The sequence below is a fragment of the Lutra lutra genome, chromosome 6 (assembly GCF_902655055.1).
Source record: "Lutra lutra chromosome 6, mLutLut1.2, whole genome shotgun sequence".
NCBI classification, from domain to species: Eukaryota; Metazoa; Chordata; class Mammalia; order Carnivora; family Mustelidae; genus Lutra; species Lutra lutra.
The window spans coordinates 98,423,816-98,445,580 of record NC_062283.1 but is presented as its reverse complement, the minus strand read 5'-3'; the positions used below and the strand labels follow the sequence as shown (position 1 = coordinate 98,445,580).

The window sequence follows — 21,765 nt, the reverse complement described above, 5'->3', positions numbered from 1 at the left end:
ACCAAAAATTTTAGTGATATATTTGATAAACCACACGTCAACATTTTATATAATTCCTTTCAGATTTGTCACAGTTTATTTAATAAGGCAGGTAAAAATCTATTTTTCAAATCAAATCAGGATATATTTTTTGCAATTACAGTCAATCCTCATCTTCTCTCATTTCATATTTTCTACCTCCTAATAACAAAAATAAATTTACTTAAAGTTATAATACAATTTCAGATATCAAATTTAAACTGTGTGAGTTACATGAGCAAACATTTTTTTTAGGAGGTAGAGACGCAAAATAGTTTAAAGACCAGCAATTGATGGATTCTTCTGGTCTCCATCAGCCACTTCTGCCTCTCATGAGCTGAAGCCCCTTTGTTTGAACTCGGTTTTTGCTCTTGAGCGACTATGAGCAGAACTGCATCTTTTCAGACAAAGAGGGGCCCTACTCCAGCATAATCAGAAATGCTAAATTTTTATTAGTACAGCACTTTGACATTGAAAGCACTGTTCTAAGAGCTTTATAAATATTAATTTGTGTAATCCTAATTACAGTCCCAAGGGGGTCACTGTTACGCCCCCATTTAGTCAGTTGCAAAACTGGCATTCATATCCAGTCTGTCTGGTTCTCTTGGTCTTTACTTTTAATCACTCTGCTGCAGCTGCCTCTCTAGAAACATTTTTAGTTCTTGGGTCTTCTTAGGGAATTCTCAGGATGATTCCCTTCTCACCTTGGCTAAGCCCAGAAAACTTGCACTATTTAAGGATGACGATGAAAAGATTTAGCAACACTCAGTTAGCTTTCATCTGAGAATCATTTCCCCTGCAGAGTATTATTATTCTCATTATAGAGATAAGGAAAGGAGGAACAACGGGTCAGGTAAGTGTAACTGAGCCAAAGTTGGAAATAGAAGCCCCCAGACTGGTGATCTAATCATAAGAGAAGCTTCCATTCCCATGAGTCGTTTAGTGAACAGATTTGGTGAGAGAGAGTGAATGTCATTGAGGGGGATGTAGGGAGTGAAAATCTGAAATGTAAACCCCTTTCCTGCAATAATCAAATTTATAGGGTAACGGAAGCAAAATGATTTTACATATTTATTCAATATTTCCTATGTGGGGAAAAATGTATTATCACATATATATGTCATAATTATAATGCCCTGGGTATTAACTTGGTAAACCAGTTGTGAATCTTTTAAGAAGTAAGCTTTTGCAAAGGAAACCATCAATAACAAGGAAGGCAATCGATATTTGGAGAAGATATTTGCAAATGACATATGTGGTAAAGGGTTAATGCCCCAAATACACAAAGAACTTGTACAACTCAACACCAAAAAAACCCCAACTATCAGAGGAGCTTGATAGACATTTTTCCAATGAAGACATACAGATGCCTAACAGACACATGAAAAGATGCTCAACATTACTCATCAGCAGAGAAACATAAATCAAAACTGCAATGAGGTATCACCTCATACCTGTTGGAATGGCTAAAATAAAAAACACAAGGATCAATAGTGTTGGCGAGGGTGATGTGAAGAGAACGGGACCCTCACGCACTGTTTGGTGGAAATGTAAATTGGTGCAGCTGTGGAAAATAGTATGGTGGTTCCTTAAAAAAATAAAAATAGAAATACCATACAATCCAATAAGTCCACTACATAGTATTTACACAAATGAAAAGTAAAAAGCACTATTTTGAAAACATATATGTTTGTCCTTACGTTTATTGCAGCATTATTTATAATAGTCAACCTAGGTGTCCATCAATAGATGAATGGATAAAGAAGTGGTATATAAAAAAGAATGAGAGTTTGCGGCACCCGGATGAAGCAATTAAGCATCTGACTCTTGATTTCAGCTCGGGTCATGATCTCAGCGTCATGAGATCAAGCCTGGTATCGGGCTTCCTGCTCAGTGTGGAGTATGCTTGAGATTTTCTCTCTCCCTCTGCCCCTTCCTACTCCCCCGGCTCTCAATTACAAAAAAAAAAAAAAAAAAAAAAAAAAAGCTTTTACCATTGCAATAATACGAATGGACCTAGAGGGTATTACACTGGGTGAAATAGGCCAGACAGGAAAAGACAAATGCCACATGATTTCCCTTACATGTGGAATCCAAAAAGTAAAACCAATGAATAAACAAACAAAAAGCAGAGTCAGATCCATAAACACAGAGATCAGACTGATGGTTGCCAAAGAGGAAGGTGGTGGCGGGCTGGGCACAATGGGTAAAGGGGTGTGGCTGGTACAGTCTTCTAGTTATAGAATAAGTAAGTTATAGGGATGAAAGGTACAGCATAGGCTATATAGTCAGTGGTATCATAATGTGTTGTAGGGCGACAGATGTTTGCTGCCCTTGCGGTGAGCACAGCATAATGTGGAAACTTATGGAATCACTATGTTGTGTGCCTGAAATTAATGCATAATGTAACATTGTGTGTCAACTATACTTAAAAAAAAAAAGATGCTCTTACAGCGTCACTTGGTTCAAGATCTAGCCTCACCGCAGGCCAAAGTGAGTTGGAGGGCACTGAGTATAAGGGGTTTTGGAGGACGTGTCCCCATTTTCCTTTCCAGTCCAAGTACCTGAAGTGAGACAAGTCACACCAGGTGGGCTCTGTGCTGGTATGTTCCCTAATTAAAGAAGAGTTTGATTCACTTGCTTGATTCTTGGTTTTTAATTTGGGAATGAAGGAAAGTTTGTGAAGTAGTTTCTGGGGAAAAAATGCTAATTGTTGATTTACCTGCCAAATTCACTATTCCTAAGCTACTTAGGGTCCTGGTAGTTTGAGAACCCATGTGATATGGTGGCTCACTGGTGCAGAGCAGATAAGACAAAATCTAGGTGCCCCAGTCAAATAAGAACAATCAAAGGTTGGGGGAAAAGAGAATAAGCTCAACGTGCTTTTGGATTCAAAAAGAGGGGTGTTAATACACAACTCGTGAATCATTGAACACTTCACCAAAAACTAATGATGTACTCTATGTTGGCTAATTGAATTTAAATTAAAAAAATTTTTTAAAAAGAGGGAAGATACAAATTTTTAAAGGAAAAGACTCCCTTTTTTTCGTTTTGGTTTTGTGGGTGGTAAAGAAACCTATAAACAAGAGGCTGAAGGGGCGCCTGGGTGGCTCAGTGGGTTAAAGCCTCTGCCTTCGGCTCAGTTCATGATCCCAGGGTTCTGGGATCGAGCCCCACATCAGGCTCTCTGCTCAGCAGGGAGCCTGCTTCCTCCTCTCTCTCTGCCTGCTTCTCTGCTTACTTGCTATCTCTAACTGTCAAATAAATAAATAAATAAAAATCTTAAAAAAAAAAAAGAGGCTGAAAAAGTGGATAAAGAAAACTGGAAGGGATCCTGTGGGGAGGGTGAGGGTAAGAGGCAGGTTTGGAGTCTGAGGGCAGAGGGGACTGGTGAACAGGGGGAGGTGGAGGGAAAGGCAGACTTGGAAAGACCCAGGAAGGGAAGGCTCCATCACTGCAAAGCGCTTTAATGGACTTGAACTTCTCCCATCACTTTTGGCTGTTCACCACTGTTATCACTGCCCTTTGAAATCCTAATTAGCCAATTAATCACTGTTCACAGCCCCCGCAGCTCACAAGATGATGCTCCTTGTAGCCAAAGCGAAATCAGCCCGTGTCTAGATGAACTCAAGGAAAACCAGTCTTGGAGGTTAACAATTCCCTCCTCCTGCCTTAAGTAGACTTAGTAAATTCTAGGAGACGCAGCTGATTTTCAAAATGAAAGAGTCCTGCGAAATTTTTGACTAAAAATCAGAATTTGAACATCTAGCTTGAAACCTTTAAACATAGAGAATTTCTTCCTTACCAACTGCGTTTTTAGTTTCACTGTCTTCTGTTTCAAATCTAGTCATTTACTCCTCTACAGTTATATACAAGATATTTGTGCAAATGGGGGCCATAAATTCCACACTAAGCAAGCTCTGTTGAAGCTTTGTCATGTTAATATAGCCACAAATGAAAGTAAAATTTTATTTTTAGATTTCACCTCATAAATTGCCCCAGAGCAATTTTTTATTTCCAGCTGATGTATTTGAAGAAAATAGGCTCAGATTTATTGGGTCAGTTAATAAAAAAAAAAAAAATTAAATGACCTCCTGTAGTTTTGCTGCTATTTATTGATCCCTTTCAAATTTAGCCAGCAATTCAATCTGCAGTAAGGCGTGTTGAATGAAATGGATTGTGAATGTAAAAATGGAATGAACATTTAGAAAGCATTTTCAAGTCCCAGAAAGTAGCTTTAATAAATGGGAATAAATTAAATTCACATCACTGGGGGAAAAAAAAAAGATGGATTTTGTTTTAATGGTGAACTACACAGAAATCATTTATTGCATGTAGGATCTATTGGCCACTTTTAAGAAGCTAGCTCATAGAATGGATCGCTGTAGCTCTGATGAGTGAAGGATCCATCATAATCTATCTTGTAACTATACCTTCTGAGACTTTGAAAAATTATTTTGAACATGATTAGGGTAATTCATGCCTGCTTTTCCCATCCAACTGTTGAAACTACTATGACCACTACTACTACTAGTAGAAATGGTAATAATTACTAATTAATAATAATAATAAATATAAGTACACTTGGCTTCAAAATGAGAAGACTCACTGGGGTGATTTCCCACCATTAGATGAAGTGACTTCCATATTGCCAAATCCACATGTATGTTTCCATACATTTCCTGTTTCACCTTTGTTATGGTTGCCTTTGCTGACCATCTCTTTGATCTTGAAACTCCTTTGGTTAATACCACACACAATTGTTTACTGTTTCTCTGCAAGCTGCTATCTTCTCCTTCTAGTTCTTCCTCCTGGGATCCTCTGATTCAGCCAACTTTTTAGACAGGCAGCTTTAAAGTAAGTTTTAAATAATGAGGCTTCACTGGGCTCTGCCCTGGTCTTTCCTTTGATTACCCTTTTCCTGGGCAACCACCTTTATTCCCTTGGCATCAGCTAACTATTCTATGTTGATTTCTCTTTCTTTTTCACAGCTCATCACTCACTCCTCACCTCAAACTCTGTGTGATTATAATTGAAATCACCATCTTTCTCCTAAATATGCTTCTATCTCTGTATTCCTCAGTGATACCACCATCTAATCAACTCTCAACAGGAGTCCTCATCTGACCTGCAGAAAACAGGAAATGAATTGAGTGACTGTTTCCTCAATTCTTCCACCAGGACCCCACATCTAGGACCATTCCAGATGCTCAGGAGGGAAGTTAGTTCATTATATACAGGACATGCCTCTGGACATGAGAGTGTGATTATCTCCAGGGATCCAGGTTGACAAAGGTTGTATCTAATGGAAACCCAGCAGTCACCAGAGCCAACTTCTATCTCCTTCTTTCCTCCATGCAATTGTCCTCTTGACCCTATTTTTCACCCTGACTACACCTGGGGGAGTGGGGAATGCCATGTGTAGATTTGCTGCCTAAAGCTCTACTTGTTTTCCTGATAGGGATCTTCTTCCTTCTTCTATATAGTAAGCTTTACTTTGGGTTAAATCCCTGCCTGTAGCTTTGCCTTCTCTAGCCCCTTCTCCTGCCTGCCCCAAATATTTCTAAGATGGAAGTCTGATCATATGCTTCTGCTCAAAGCTTTCAACAGCTCCTGTGCATTTCAGATTAAAGTTTAAACTCATTAGCATGACCGAATGGATTGTCATCCCTGTCCATGCCTTCACATTTTCCACTAGCCCTACCTCTCCAAGCCCAAACTGTAGTAAAAACCAACCTCAGGTGAAATTAGGCTCCACCTGTGACTTCTACAGTACCCAGAATGTATCACACTTTATTGCAATCACTTATTCATTCAACAAAAATGTAGAGTGCCAAATATATGCCAGAAGCATTTTGTGTACCAAGGAGACAGTTCTGGGTAAACTATGGAATCCAATTCTAGAAGGAGAAACATATAGTAAACACAAATTTAGGAAACTAACATAGAATAATGGATAGTAAGGGACTTGGAGAGCCTCCTATTAGTGAACAGATGAGTGATGACAAAAAAGAGGCTGTCTGAAGATCTAGGGGAACTGGGTTCCCAGTATAGGACACAGCACAGCAAGTTGAAAGGCCCCTGAGATTGGAACAAGAGGGGTGTGAGATAGAAAGAAGCCAGGGAAGGCTCGAGAAGTCACTCTAGTTGAAGATGAGAGGGAGAGATACAGGAGATGGGCTGGAGAGGTTCATGGAGGCCAGGTAGGGGTCTGGGTTTTATTTTAATTGCAGTGGAAAGTTACTGGAGGGTTTTATGCAGGGTAGAAGGTCCTTATGGCAGCTGGTAGGATCACACTCAGGCCAAGAGCAGTGGCATAGTCTAGAATCAAAGTCATAATGTCTTGAAGTGGAGTTTTAGCAGGGAGGTTGCAGAAAGAGTCCTATTTGGAATATAATTCATATGTATTGCCCATAGAAAGTGTTGACAGATTGTGTGTGGGAGGGGTTTATGTCTGTGCCTCTTTTCGTAGCAAGTAAACTCTTTGGGGAAAGGGCCTGTTTCTTCATATCTGTATTTTTAGTTTAGTTTTTTTTTTTTTTGTAGGTATACACACGTTCACTGCTTTATTCTTTGTTTTCTGTATACCTAGAAATTGCATAGCTGAAAACTTTTTAAGGAAGATAAAGGGTTTGGGTGGGGGGATGGGTGGGAAAGGTGAAGGGGATTTAGAAGCTCCGTTACAGTCATGAGGATGGAGTCACGTACAGAATTAAGTCCTCATGGGCACCTGGGTGGCTCAATGAGTTAAAGCCTCTACCTTCGGCTCAGGTCTTGATCCCAGGTCCTGGGACTGAGCCCCGCATCGGGCTCTCTGCTCCACGGGGAGCCTGCTTCCTCCTCTCTCTCTCTGCCTACTTGTGATCTCTTTGCAGAGGAACTGCTGAATGGCCTGGGTGCCAGCACTGCACACCTCCTGGGGCGGGTAGACCATGGACGAGGCGTCGAGGCTCAGAGTTTCCAGGGTTCGAACGTGCGCCAGCAGCTGCGGCAACTTCTGAATGTCGTTCTCACTGATGTCAAGAATACGTAAGCTTCGAAGTTCCCCCACGGTGTCTGGAAGCTCCTTCAGCTTGTTATCTTTCACATTGAGGGTCTGGAGCTGGATCAGGTTCCCAATGGAACCTAACACCGAACACCTAACAGGTCACTAAAACTGTTTTGTGAATGAAGCAACGGGAAAAGTACATTGCAGCTGGGGCAGTCAGCAAAGACTTGATGGTTAATGTGAGAATTGACCTATAATTGTAAAGGTGGTCAACTCTTGACTGGTAGAAATGGAAGTAGAGGAAATGTGTGTCTCTAACATATTTGATCCTGGGACAGAAATACAAATGGAATCTATGTACCTCATGTCTTAATATTTAAAGTCATAAGTCAAACTAATAGACTGTTAAATAAAATGTGTTCTATCTATCTTAAAGTTATAAATCAAGATAACAAACTGTTAAATAAAACATGCTCTGTCCTTTTATCTTGACAAATAATTTGTATAATCATCAGGTTCTGGAATTTGGGAGTGGGATGGGAGAGCCAGGCCCTGGCCCTGGTATGAGGCATGTCCCCTCCCTGCCCATCCCAGGTTCCTCATATTCACATGTGTAAACACTCTGACCTATAAGTCTAAGCTCAGTCTGCTGACCCCCAATCCTTACCCCTGTGTAGTCAGGCCACAGAAGCTGCCATTGCACTACGGAAACAAGGAAGCTTGGATCTCAGGTATCCACAGCATAGATTAGGCAGAAGGACTTGGGCTCAGGGTGAATACATCCCCTCATCCCTGACAATTTTCCACCCCCAGAAGAAAGATAAGGTCAGAGCAGCGTCCACTAGAGTGTGAAGCTGGAGCAAAACCCATCTTACTTGGATCTATGGGCAGTGCTGACTGATGGGGTAATAGGTGGGAACCGTGAGGCATATTAATGAATAGAGAAAGACTAGTTTGTTTGGAGCAGAGAATTCATATAGCCGAGTGAAGATCAGATCCTAGAGGGAACAAGAATTTGGGGATAAAGAACTTTGATCATACAGGCAATGGGGGATTCAAACTCTTAAGCAGAAGAGGAAATGATTAGACATTTATGTGCAAAGTGGATGAGAAAGCAGAAGGACAGTGAGATCAGCAGAACTGGACTGAGAGGTTCGGAACTAGAAGTGATAAGAACGGAAAGCAGAGAGAAAGGAGTTGGTGTAATTTCTAAGAAGAGACAACCAATGACATGTAGGGGCTGAGAGAGATGGAAAAACGGGGTCAAAGATGGTTTTGGGAGAGTAAATATGGCAGCTGTTTTATTCCCAGTGCTGTCGACTGGATGTTGGTGTCCCCTCCAAAGTCATAGGCTAAAGCCCTAATGTGATGGTATTTGGAGGTGGAGCCTTTGGGAGGTAATGAGATCAGGAGTGTGGGGCCCCACGATGGCACTGGTGTCTAAGAAGAGGAAAGAGCTAGGCCTCTCTTCCCCTCTCTGGTACAGGAGGAGATAAGGAGAAAGAGTTATCTATCAGTCAGGATCTGCCAGAGTCTTGATCTTAGACTTCCCAGCCTCCAGAGCCGTGAAAAATAAATGATTGTTTTTATGGGTGGAAGCCACCCTGTCTATGGTATTTTCGTATGGTAGCTTGAGCTAAGACTTTAAGCAAGGCTTCTCTCTCTCTGAGAAGGCAAGGGAGGTGTGGGTATGCTTTGCACACCATTCCTATAACCGATGCCAAGCCTGACTTCTCACAGCTCCTATAAACCTGGCCTTCCCATCAAAGTCTCTTCAAGTGAGCTCGTTTCCCCAGCTCTGCTTCCGCATCCACCATCTGGCTGAGCCCAGAAGTGCAGTGTTAGCTGTGAGCTCTAAGTTAGCTCACTTTGGGAGGGCAGGTTTTTTGTTTGTTTGTTTGTTTGTTTGTTTTTAAAGATTTTATTTATTTATTTGACAGAGAGAGATCACAGTAGACAGAGGCAGGCAGAGAGAGAGAGAGGGAAGCAGGCTCCCTGCTGAGCAGAGAGCCCGACATGGGACTCGATCCCAGGATCCTGAGATCATGACCTGAGCCGAAGGCAGCGGCTTAACCCACTGAGCCACCCAGGCGTCCCGGGAGGGCAGGTTTTAGAGATTATAAACGTGTAGGGTTCTTTTAGGAAAGGGTAAACAAGTCCATCCTGAGACAGGCACCCAAGTTATGGTCCAAGAAGATTGAATGATCATCCCCAAGAAGCAGAAGAGCTGGCAGGGGGATGTGGCCTCCAAACTGCCTGGGTTTGACTCCTGATGGCCTCTTACCAGCTGTGTGACCTAGAACATCTGGACCAGAACTTTTTTTCCAAAGTCGTGCTAGCATGAGTGTTTTCTGTCCTGACATGGGTGCTGGGAGTGGAGAGGAAGCTATTCCTCCTCCTGCCGCATGGAGGGCTGAGGACAAAGGCCTGGGAGCTTTCTGCTGCAGTCAGATGCATTGGGACAGCAGAATCATGACAGACCCAACAAATTAAAATCATTTCCCATTAGCAACAACTAGGTCTATAGATCTGTATCATTTGATAGAAAAAAAAAGTTTTATATTTTACATATTGGAATGTAAAATAACTTTTGGCCAAGACCTCAATAATTTTACTTGTTGGGTTATTTTTTCATTGGGCTCTTATTATAACCATCTGTTGGGATGTGCTAACTAGTTGTTTGTCACTAGTTCTCTTCTCCTGTCCTCTTTCCACCGAGCTTGGAAGCTGAGTTTGTTTTTCATTTCAATCAGGGCCACACAATCTCAAGCAGATGTTTTAAAAAGTGCTTGACTTTTAAGCAGAGTATACAGTGCCCTCTTGACAGGGAGGCTACACTCAACCCAGAATCTGGTTTGCAAATGAGGGGGCTGGTGGGCGAGTCAGTCAGCCTGAAAAAGCTTCCTGAGCACCCAGGGCTCAAGATCTTTGAGGGCTTTCCACAGGGATGTGAGTGCCTGGACCTGTCTTGGAAGCATCTTAGCCTTTCGGACCTGCACATGCCATTTCCGGGGGAAGCGGGGACACAGGTCCTGCTCAGACTGTAGGGCTGGGAAGCACACGCTTTATATTGGGGGGACCTATATTTGAACCTTGCCTCCATTTGCCTGCTGACTGTGTGAACATGAGCAAAGCTCTGTCTCTTGTCTGTAAAACGGGGCTACAAATGAACAGCACCTCACAGGCTGCCACGCAGGTGAAAAGGGATAAGGTACGTAAAGCATGATGGGTCGATGACACAGAGTAAGCACTCTGTTCATGCCACAATAGGGGCATGATTTCTATCTTGATTTAAAAAAAAAAATCTCACGGTATTTCTGTGAGGTTGGTGGCTAGTCGTATGATCAGTGACTCACAGATGGGGAAGCTGAGGAACAGAGAGATGAAGTCACTTGTCCAAGATGGCACAGCCAGTAAGTGGCAGGGCAGTCTGGCTCCAGAGTCTATTTGGTGCCGTTGGGTGCTAAGTGGGGCTGGGAGGTACATAGGAACCAGTGCACACCCTATTTTAGGCACCAGGGGTAAAGCACTCCATAGCACAAGACTTTTTTAAGTCCTTAACCTAACTCTCTTACCATAGTCCGGGGGACGCCATTACGATCTTCTTGATAGAGGTGAGGGAGGTCAGAGAGATCAAACGAGGTCACAGGGGACATACATTGCTGAGAGGGGCTGCCTCCAGAAATGGTGCCCCACACTTTTTTCTAACACCCTGCTGGGCAGTGCCCCCGGACCCTTCAGAGCTGTGTGGAGCCAATTGGTCACCTCAGATAAACGTCCCCAGAATGCCAGCAGGCTTCCAGGAGACGAATGGGTTGAAGCCCACATGTCCTGACTCCAGCCCATTGTTTTGTTTTTGTTCGTGGTATTACACTAACAATATTAGCGGCCACTGTAAGTAATTCAATATACTTTGTGTTTTTTTTTCCTCTGGCCCCAAGTCTTATAATAATAAAGAGATTCTAAAAATGAATAAATATTAAAGACCTGATTTGCACAAGCAGGAGGAAGTCCAGAGGGCCAAGTAAACAAGAAATCTGGGCACTTTTCTTCAGAAAATAAAAATAGTAGGAAAAAGAAACAAGCTAAAACGTGGTAAAAGTAGATGTGGGAAAATAATACTGCAAAATTCCTTCATGTCATCCATATTCTGGAAAATTTCCATTCATAGTTACTTATTAGAAGGTATTGGCAGTGATAGCTCTGCCAGGAAAAGGTTATTAATATTATTTTTTTGAATTAGGTATTTTCTGCTAGTTCTGCACACTATTTACCATAACAAAATTTTAGTACTGCAGAAAAGTCCAGGCAAGGTCTCTTTGTAAAGTGATTCTAACTGATTTTACACTTGAACCTTACACCTGGGGATATGATGAAATGACACCCTACTTTATCACCAGTAATAGGATAGTCATTAAAATGTTGCTTTCTATGGCATCTCATACAGGGCTCTTTATTACAGAGACTCTCATTTTCAAATGTTTTAACCTATTGCAAGTTTCCCGGCAACGAGCCACGATGAAAGGCAGCCCGGCCAAGTCTCTGGACCTGTCCTAAAGACAGCCCCTCTCCTCTCCAGGGAGCACAAGATCATAAGCATTAGCTTCTGCCAAACCAAGTGATGGAGGGCCCATTTACCATTATTTAAACATGCTAAGTCTTATAACCCTTTCCTCTTTTAGAACCTCTGCCTTGTTAGGATGCGCATTTTGAAATTTCATTAATTTCCAAGAAACTAGGATCTGTACACGCCCACCGATTTCCAAATGGGGTTGTTTTCTTCCAGATATTTGCTGGATTTCAGATGGAATGAGACAGGTGGTTTTAGGCTCAAAGCTACTCAAGGCTGATAGAAAAATAATGCCGGGCCAGCAGGCTTTGCTACTGAGAACCTGTCCCAGTACTGGCAGGGTCTTCAGTCCAACTCTGCAGAGAAAGGTGACAGGGTGACAGGTGATCCCCATGCTGATCTCAGAGGAACCTGGCATCTCTGGGCTCCTGGGGACCAGGGGTGACTTGGACAGACCCACCTGCCTCCCTAGGAAATTTTGGTCTGGAACAAATCTGAGCCATTCACCTGTGACAACCACAGAACCGCAGCTGAGGGGGACAAGATGCCAGGGAGGAAGCAGGTGGAAAAGGGGACAGTTTTTCTCTTTGTCTCACCCATTCAGCTCCGTTCAGTGGAAGAACACTGAGTTCCTGTTAGGCTGCCATACTGTTTGCAAAAAAAGCCGTTTGCCATGGAAGCTTCCATCTTCCTCGCATGCAAAGTGCTAGGGTAGTATGAGATTTGCCTTCCCTGTTCTCCATGTACTCATTCTCTGCTATCCAGAGCTGAGAGAAATACCAAATAAATACACACTTTGGCACATCTAAAGACTTGGTTGTATTTAAGCCCAAACAACAACGGAGAGAGGCCTTACCGGAGAACGGAGCTGGGACTTGATTATCATCCTGAGAGAAAATATTACCTTGTGCTGAGGGCTTTACATGCATCATCTCAACTAATCCTTAAAACAACTCTATGGGGAAATACTATTTTTAATACCATTTTATGGAGAATGAGGCATTGAGAGATGAAGTAACTTGTCAACAGTTGTTCGGCTGGTAAGTGATAGATTCAAGATCCCAACCCAGGTTGGATTAACTCCAGAGGCCAAGAACTTAGCCAGTTTTGCTACACTGCATTTGTCATTTAATCTTATTTATTAACATGTGGGAAATGAGGGGCATACGAGCATTGTACTCATCTGAACATGCTTATTTTTTTTTGACTTCACATCGCAATGCACGCACCATCAGTTTCTATCAACTACCACACACACAAATCAGGAATATAGTTCAGCCCAGTGTCATGAGCCATGGATACTCTCATCAGGGAAAGAGCCACCCAAATATACTGCACTTGGTGTGGAGTGACAGAACTGTCATAAAGGTAATCATGTAAAAAACAAAATCTGCCATTATTAAGTTTCTGAATTTCCGAGAAGGAGTTATTTTCTGTACTGGCTAATGATGAACATACTTTTATTCATCATTTCCAGTTTTATTCCCATGGGAGTAGGTCATCATAACTATCAATTCAGAGATATAAAAAGACTGGGAAACATTTAGTTTTAGAAAATAATGGCTTAGAACCCCAGTAAATCAAAAGAGCGAGGGGAAAGTAAACAATACAGTTACAGTGCCAGCTGGAGAATCTTGATAATTGGGCCTTTACTGTGGTTTGCAAGTTTTACTATTGACGATGATAATAAGGAATCTGCCTAGGAGAACCAGAGTCTCCCAGCATGTACATATAGAAGATCATTACGAGATCCTGGGCCGAAAGTGACTTCTCATGCAATCCCAGCTTTCAGGACTGACCCTTTCATTGCTTGTAAGAGCAGAGAGATCAACAGAAATGTAAAGATTTAACAATACCTATATGGGTAAATTTCTTGAGAAGTCAGAAGAATCTCAGTTCCTGTCCAATCTTTCCTCCCAATACCCCACACCACACACAGACACACAGACACACACACAGACACACACACACACACACACACACACTTTTTTTTGTGCAGGAAATTCTAGGCTTTAATGGCAACTGCATCTTGACTGATTCATTGAATTATATTAGTTGAAATGATCTTCACTCTTTAAAGTTGAACTTCGCTATGAATTTTGTTATGGACAATTTGCTAATCCCCTGAAAGCTAAGAACAGAGATTCTTAACCTGGAGTTCATAAATAGGTTCCCTTGAAACAGGATGAATAATTTACTCTGTGGAGTCATTTGTATGGCTCATAGCTTTAATCAAATTCTCAAAGGACTCTGAGTTCCCTTCAAGCTTTAAGACCAATGTCCTCGAGGACAGTGTCCTCTCTAAGAGGCTGAGAGATATCAGAGTTTTATCTTTTATTTTTTAAAGAATTTTATTTATTTATGACAGAGAAAGATAGCAAGAAAGGGAACACAAGCACAGGGAAGGTAGAGAGGGAGAAGCAGGATTCCCACTGAGCAGGGAGCCTGATGTGGGGCTCGATTCCCAGAAGCTGGGATCATGACCCAAGCCAGAGGCAAAGGCTTAACAACTGAGCCACCCAGGCACCCCGAGACATCAGAGTTTTAAAAGGAATCCTGTTTCACTCTAATGCAACACTTTCTAGAACTTTGTGCCAAAAGGAGGTTCTAGCCTAGCCATTGCATCCTTGTTATGAAAACCAAGACAACTGTGGGAGGTGTTGGGGTCAGGGGCTGGATTTATCCGGAGGAGCTGGCAGTGTCTAAGTCCCCTGGAGCCATGCTGGCTAAGCCACTGTCCCTGCCAACAGCATGGCATGATGCATGGCACAGGCTTGGGGCACAGGGACATGGCTGAGATGTTTATTTTGGGGGGGGGGGTCAATCCTTAATCTGTTACTTTCTACTGGTTGGAATTGGTCAAATAAATGCCTCCTTAGTCTATTTTTTTTTTTTTTGCCTATAAAATGGGGGGTGGGGGGAAATAATACCAGCCTCTCGGGAGTTTTGTGAGGATTAAGTGAGATCATATAGATGTAAGTGCACAACACAGCTGCCTATCTGTATTCCTTGGGGACAGGTGTGCTTTGGAATTCAGACTCTGGTTTTCTTAGAAATGTAATACATTTCTGTCCTCTATATTCCCTAATGCCACCACCATCACCCAGGGTAAATATGTGGATGTTCCTACAGCAAAACGGTGAGCATTCCCAGTCCGAGTGATGAATCAAGATTACCATCTTACGTCACTTCGAGGCAAGTTTGGCACCAAAAACTTCAGTGTTCAGAGCACTTGGGTTCTGGGATCAAGAATAAGCAATTACAGACCTGTCTTCTCGCAAGAACTGTCAGTTAAATCTTACTTTCTCCGGTTCCCAAGGTCCTCATTCTCATGTCATTGTTGAGTCACCAACCTTGGCTTGTCCTCTTATTTATTCTCCTTTGACAATAGTGTGGGGCCCATGGCCGAACAAGCTACCCAGCATATATATATATATATATATATATATCTTACCTTCACGCTCATTTGAACTGCGCCCTGATGAACACGATGGCTCCTTTCTCTTCCTAATGCACTGGGTGAAGAAGATTCCTCACTTCTCTGGGCTTTGTCTTAAACTCTCCCAGTTCCTGAGGCAGTCTCTCTTGCCACAGCTCCAGCATTCCAAGGACTGTCTGCTGCCTAATAAATTCTCAAGGAGCTCTCCAAGTACTCCTAGTGACGTTGGTTTGTTCACTGGTCAGAAGAACACTCTTCCCCTGGAGATGAGAGGGGACATTCCTCAGTTTCATTCAGGTATGCCTGAGGGCTGCTTCCAGGCTGCTCAAGAATGATGCCATCGCAAATCCCCTTAGGGACGGCACTCCTGGATTCTCTTCTCCATTCCAGAGTGTCTCCAGAGAAGGAATGTGGATTCCACCATCACCATCACAGGTGAGGGCAATACTTCCAGAGTCAATCAGCGGCAGGTGGCAAGTGTCGAAGTCCACCTGCATGATACCGGATGGCCTTGCAGGGGTCACTGAGTTTAACAATAGTGCCGTGCAAAGAGCACGATCAGACATATGGGAGTTTGATTTCTACTTCATTCACATGCTGTGTGACCTTGGTTCAGTTAATTAAAGTCTCTGTGCTCCAAGCTGTAAAATGGGGATAGTATTACCTATGCGACCTGGGCTATAATTAAGAGTATGTGAGACAACCTAAGTAAGTGTGCCAATAGATTTCCAGTCCCTTCTTTCAGTGCCTTTTCGCTGGTTTCCTCTTCCCAGTTCAGGAAACCTTGGAAGGGCAAGAACATGTCTTCTCCTTCTGTTTATTCCTGCTGTAGGCACAGGACCAAATACTGAATGAATGAATGAATGGATGAATGAATACAATTGTTTTTGTGGGTGGTGGCCCACCTTTGGTTCCTCCGAAGTCTGATGTTCACAATTTGACAAGATGCCACCAGGGTGAAGATGCCCAAGCCAACGCTTTATGGTCCAAATAAGCGTATTTGCTTCCAACAGAGATAACAGAGTTACACCGCACAAGCTCTTTTATTCTGGGATCATGTTTTCTTTTAAAAATGGAACTTTTAATTTTATAGACAGAATAATACCTCCAGATAGCTAGTGTGAAAAAGGTTGCATTTTTAAAAAGATGTCTCAATTTTGAGTAAGATTTGAAGATCTGCTACAACTCCATCCCTTTTCCTCTAACCCTCAACTAGTATTAATTAAAGCTTCGCTTAATCCTAGTGTTCCCTTGGGTGCAGGCAGATTATAATGACCACTCGAATCCTGCAATGTTTCAGTAGACCCCGAGATTCATTGAGGGCTCTATGTAGCTTTGGGGAATTAGAAGGCACTGTAAATTTTAAAAACCTATTTCAGCAGCTCTATATTTAATTAGTCCACCACTCTCTTGGAATAGAGAAGTAACAAAATGATTTCAAACTTATTAACAGAAATCACGGATGCTGGTTCGCAGCATCTTCGAATAGTCCTCAGTATTTTTACCTATAAGAGGGGGCAGTGTCGGTGTTTTCAGGCCCTGTGAAACACGCGTGGGAACACCCAGGGCTCTGCCAGCTACGCAAAGCAGCAGCTGCTAGATGGAAACTGATTTTGTTATATTGCCAGAAATCCTTTCCAGCGCTTATTTTTTGTAATCCCAAGATTATGGGGTCTAGCAGTAAATGCAGACTATGTACGTTTTTGCTTAGAATCCACGTTTTTCTTTCTGTCTGATTCTTAAGGGTACGCTTGTTCTTTTTTGCCTGTGATGGGGGAGACGCAAGTCTCTGTGAGCAATTGCTCTGCTGAGAATCCAGGTAGGAGAGGAGAGAGATCTGAGAGAGCACAGAAGAGCCAGGCCAGCTGGCTGGAATGGGTTCTCATGGCTCTGAGTGGAAGGCACATATGATGCATTTCTCCCAGAGAGCACAGTGACAGGGGAGGTAAAAAATGTTGTTCGGGAGGCCTGGGCGTATGATGCTCGATATGGCTGACAATGGGTGAGGACAAAGTGGGGAATAAAGATGTGTCAATTCCTCATCCTTGGCCAAGATTCAAGAACATGCATACACTTAATGCAGCCCAGCCCTGCTCACTACTTCCCACGAAAAGGAAAATTCGTCTTAATTTCTCTTTTCCATCCATTCCCTTTTTCTTTCTTCCAGTAGAATCTTAAAGGATACCTGGGTAGAGGGACACGGTGACACAGATGAGCCTACTTCATCTCTTTGCATGAGGAGGTCGGGGCGGGGGCCCAAGATGGGAGCCGGTGGGAAACAGCCTTTGATTAATATTTCAGTCACAGGGGAGGAATCCAGCTACACGATAAAGGCATATTAAGAAATAGCTCCCAGACAAATGTATTTTGTGAGTTCATCTTGAATCATCCAACATCACATTCACGCTGCATCAAAATTCAGGTGATTTATACAGTCGCATTAGGTTCTATTAGTATTAATGGGAAATATGCATGTATATCAATGTATGCATTAGTGGAGACAGACTCCTCAAAGGGTTTTTGCTTTGGGGCTAAAGCTGCTATTATTTGTCCCTTCTCCACGATGGAAATAGAATGATGCCCATTAAGTAAGTGTTCAACATTCCATGCTTAGCAGAAAAAGGGCTCACTCCTAATGACACAGATAAAACTATATTTTATATTTGTAATTAAAAGCATTGTAGCAAATGGCCATGTCTTATTTTTATTATTTACCAATTGCTATTTAGAATTTATTTTTTATTATCAGCTATGGTTAATCATTGATTAGTGAAAGAGAATGGTTTCCTGGTTCTTTATTCCCATGTCAAAGAGGAAGAAATAAACCAAGTTTAGTAAGGATTTTATACAGAGAGGCATCCCAGAAGTAAAAGAATAAACTGTCAGGAAAGATCAGTTTTTCAATCCACAAAAGAAGAGACAGCTAAGGCTTCAGCCTGCTCATATTCTGGTGGAAAGGAGTTTTAAGTCAAATCAGAGGCAATAAGAACTCCACACTGTGTCATCATTGCATCAGCGATGATGCTTTTGGCCGGTAATCACAGAAGACCCAATTCCAAATGTCTTAACTTATTAGCAGGTTGATTATGTCACAAAGAGGAAGAGCAACTCATTTCAGGGTTAACTTGCTTGTTCTTCTTCGCTATCAAGGCCTCTGGCCACCTAGCCCCTCCACCAGCCAGCAGGTCATCTTGGTACGTCACAGGTGAGTAAGTGATACAGCTCCAGATTCTGGCCTCAGTTGCAGACCCAACAATGCCAGTGGAGGAAGGAAGATCACCTTCTATGCATCTCTTTTTGTTGGTAGGCAAGTTTTTCCAGGAGTCCCTCAGCAGCCAGCCGTAGGTCACATAGTCTCCCACAATCAATTCCATAAGAGAGAAACAGAATTCTATGATTGGCTTAGGTGATCAATTTGCTGTTCCGTTCCATGAGTTCCAGATGGGGTCATTGTCTGTGAACTCGTGGTCTCCCAGAAGAAGTTGTAAACCACATGGGCTGGAGGGCTCCAAGGGTAAGGAGGCAAGGGGTGTTGGTGAGGGGGTATGGACAGACAGTCATCTGTGTGTGTGCTACACCAGTGAGTGCCATTACAGGGTTCCTCAAAAGTCAACTTAAATGTAGTCATGGACCCCTGGGGCCCCATTGGAATCTGAGGGAGCACCAGCTTTTGTCCTGAATCTGATTCAGTAGAGTTGGTCCCAAGATTTGAACACTAGAGCCTGGGGCTTGAGGCCAGTAAAGCTGTAGTTTCCAGGTTTACCAGATCAATGAGAAACTATTGGGCAGACTGCTTAGTCTGAAGCTAAACCTTTGACTCCAACTGACAATTATTTTAAAAGGAAAAAAGAGAAGAATGATCAGGAAATAAAATGATATTAATACAGTTTGTATCTTGGTTATGTTAGCTTTACATGACTGAAAAGTCGGGGGAAGTTCATCTTTGATACTTCAATCTCTCCATTCTGTTCTCCCTCAACACCACCCCCTCCCCACTCCTCATGACTCCCAGTGGCACACAGGGTTCTCATATCCTAGTCCTGCTTCCTTCCATGATACCTTCTCCCAAAGCCTTCTTTCACACTAGGATGTTAATATCGAATAGCTTAAGTATTATCCATTTCACTACTCAGCTTGGCTGTGTAGCATGATAGGCCTCATGGAAAGGGAAAGAATTTTAGAACTAACCACTTCTGAGATGGATATCTAGACCCCTAAAAAGAATGGCCACAGTCAAAAATCATACACTCTCCTGCTGACCTGTGCAATATGGTAGCCAATAGACATATGTGGCTCAAGAGTTTACACGTAAATTAATTAAAATTAAATAAAAGTAACAATTCAATTTCTCAGTCACACTAGCCACATTTCAAACGCTCAGTAGTTACATGTGTCTAGTGGGTACTGTACTGGCAATTGCAGACATAGTACATTTCCATCATCTGAGAAAGTTCTATTGGACAGTGCCATTTCAGAGAGAAATGGTGAGTCAGATTGTGAGAGCCAGTGATGTTTCCCAGGAAAATCCAGCCTGATGGGTGGGGATGATCTGTCAATTTTTAAATTGAGTTGGGGAGGTCGAGTTGGCTCATTTAGTTTGGAGCAGGAACCTCGATGGTGGTTGAACAGGGAATACATTGAAAACTGTAACCAGGGTGGATGCCTTCGGGCTGGTCATTAGTCCAACCACTGACTGCATGAGGACTAGTAGAAGACAAGGGATGCTGAGGAACTCAGCACGCTAGAGTTGGGCTGAATTTGAGCAAACTTAAATAAATACATAATGTATTTATGTTAATTTGTATTAATGAGTATTTTCTATTTATGAAAAGTGTGTTAATCTGTTTGGGCTGCTAATACCAAATTAGCATGACTAGGTGGCATGAACAACAGCACTTGTTTTTCATAGTTCTAGAGCCTGGGAAGGCTGAGATCAACCTGCCCGTGGATTCAGTTCTTGGTGAACACCTACTCTCTGCTTTGCAGACAGCTGTCTTTTCATTGTGTCCTCCTCCCAAGGGGGACTCACAAAGAACAGGGAGAAAAGCAAGCTCCCTTGTGTCTCTTCTTATGAGGGCACTAATCCTATCTTGAGGACTCTACCTTCACGACCTAATTACCTCTCAAAGTTCCCACTACCAAATACTATCACACTGAGGATTAGGGTTTCAACACACAAATTCTGAGGGAATGCAAACATGCAGTTCCTACAGCAAGTTATACTGGTTTTATGCTAGTGACATAAACTTTCTCATGAAATATAGTTGCTAAAATTTCAAAGAAAATACATTTAAAGAGAAATATTAGGTGAAAACTTGTATTGGGAAGAACAACGTGGTTATATCTCTAAATGTGGTTTGCAAAGGACTGAACTTTGAAACACTGATCTAAGGCTAAAGGGTTTGTCCCAAACGTCCATTTCTAGCTAGGGCTAGCTCATCCATCAGGTGCATTGAACACAGTGCCTAGGGCTGACAGTCCTTTTAGGAATCCATGTAAATGTATTAATTCCTTTTCAAGAAATTAAAGTCAGAAGCAAAGAATATACTTTCAAGTCAAAGAAATGTTTTCGTGTATACTATCAATATATTTGTCTTTAATCCAACTAAGTTAAAAAATACAATTTTTAATATTTTTCAATGAAGGAAGGGCCATAAAGGTAAACCTGTCTGCAGCCCTTGAACATCATCACGTGATTCTGTTTCTAGGCACACCTGGAAGGCACCTGAGTCACTGGAAGACGAAAGGGGAAGTGCTTGCTCAGCAGCGCCACCAGTGGGCAGGAGTAGGGCAGCTGCATCTCAGCAGGGGGATACAAGCATAAATCAGAAAGCAGTGGCAGCCTCCCAGGCATGCCCAGCAGCTTAGCATGGGCGGAGTTCAGGTGCAGGACAGCTTGCCCAGGGCTTCAGAGAGCAGGACTGATTCCTGTTCAAGTAATGACTACCTGTGGGTCAGGATGGATTCTGAGAATAGGCAGGACTGAGCTTTTGGGGCAAAGATTTCCTGGGAACTGGGGAAAGGTGAGGATGGACAAGTAGAGGCTTTCAGGCATCTGCTATTAGAACAACCTATTCGGACTACTCAGTCCTGAAATCACATTATAGGGCTGTAGGGCAACCACCCAGTTAGCCGGAGTCAGGCTGATTATGACGATAAGAAACACAGAAATGAGGAGCAGACACACGCATTCACACACAGCTCCTAAGCACGAGAAGTGACTTGGAAATGTCAGATATTCCTTTTGGGAAAGGGAAGTTTATGAAACAATCACCTAATGCCCCCTGAAGGCAGAGGCTGGCAAAGTTAAGGCTGACTCAGAGACCTTTTGACAAGCTCTGGGACCACAGAGGCATAAATGCCATTTCAAATCAGAGACTGTTGTTAAAGGCCAAGTATGCAGACCAATTCCATAATATCTTGTAGTTGCTCTCTTGTGGCGAGTGAGGAGAATGACATTGATAAATCACCCTATTATAACTTGTGATAAAAGCAGCAGGTACTTAGAGAATTGACCAGTAGACACCTGAAAAAGACAGATGGCTGCAGGAAGACAACGGAAACACTTTGGAAATTAGTGATACCCATTGTGGGGAGAACAGGACAGTGCATCCAGGCCGGAGATAATATCCCAGTCTCACGATCGTCCATGGATTTGGGTCACCTGATAGTCGTTGGAGGCGGGGGAGGGGGACAAGAAATCTCAATTACTAATAATATATACAAAAACGCCCTGAAAAACACCCTGAA

The 21,765-nt window shown here is 42.6% G+C and overlaps 1 protein-coding gene across 1 annotated transcript in view; it reads right to left on the bottom strand.

Annotated features, from left to right (window-relative positions):
- Nucleotides 1–15,152, bottom strand: part of SASH1 (SAM and SH3 domain containing 1) — a 315,208-nt gene extending 300,056 nt beyond the window's left edge. The window contains exon 1 of the mRNA XM_047732173.1: nucleotides 15,031–15,152. Within this exon, the coding sequence (XP_047588129.1) occupies nucleotides 15,031–15,042 (12 nt within the window). The 5' untranslated portion in view covers nucleotides 15,043–15,152. The remainder of the gene's footprint in view (nucleotides 1–15,030) is intronic.
- Nucleotides 15,153–21,765: the final 6,613 nt, after the last annotated feature.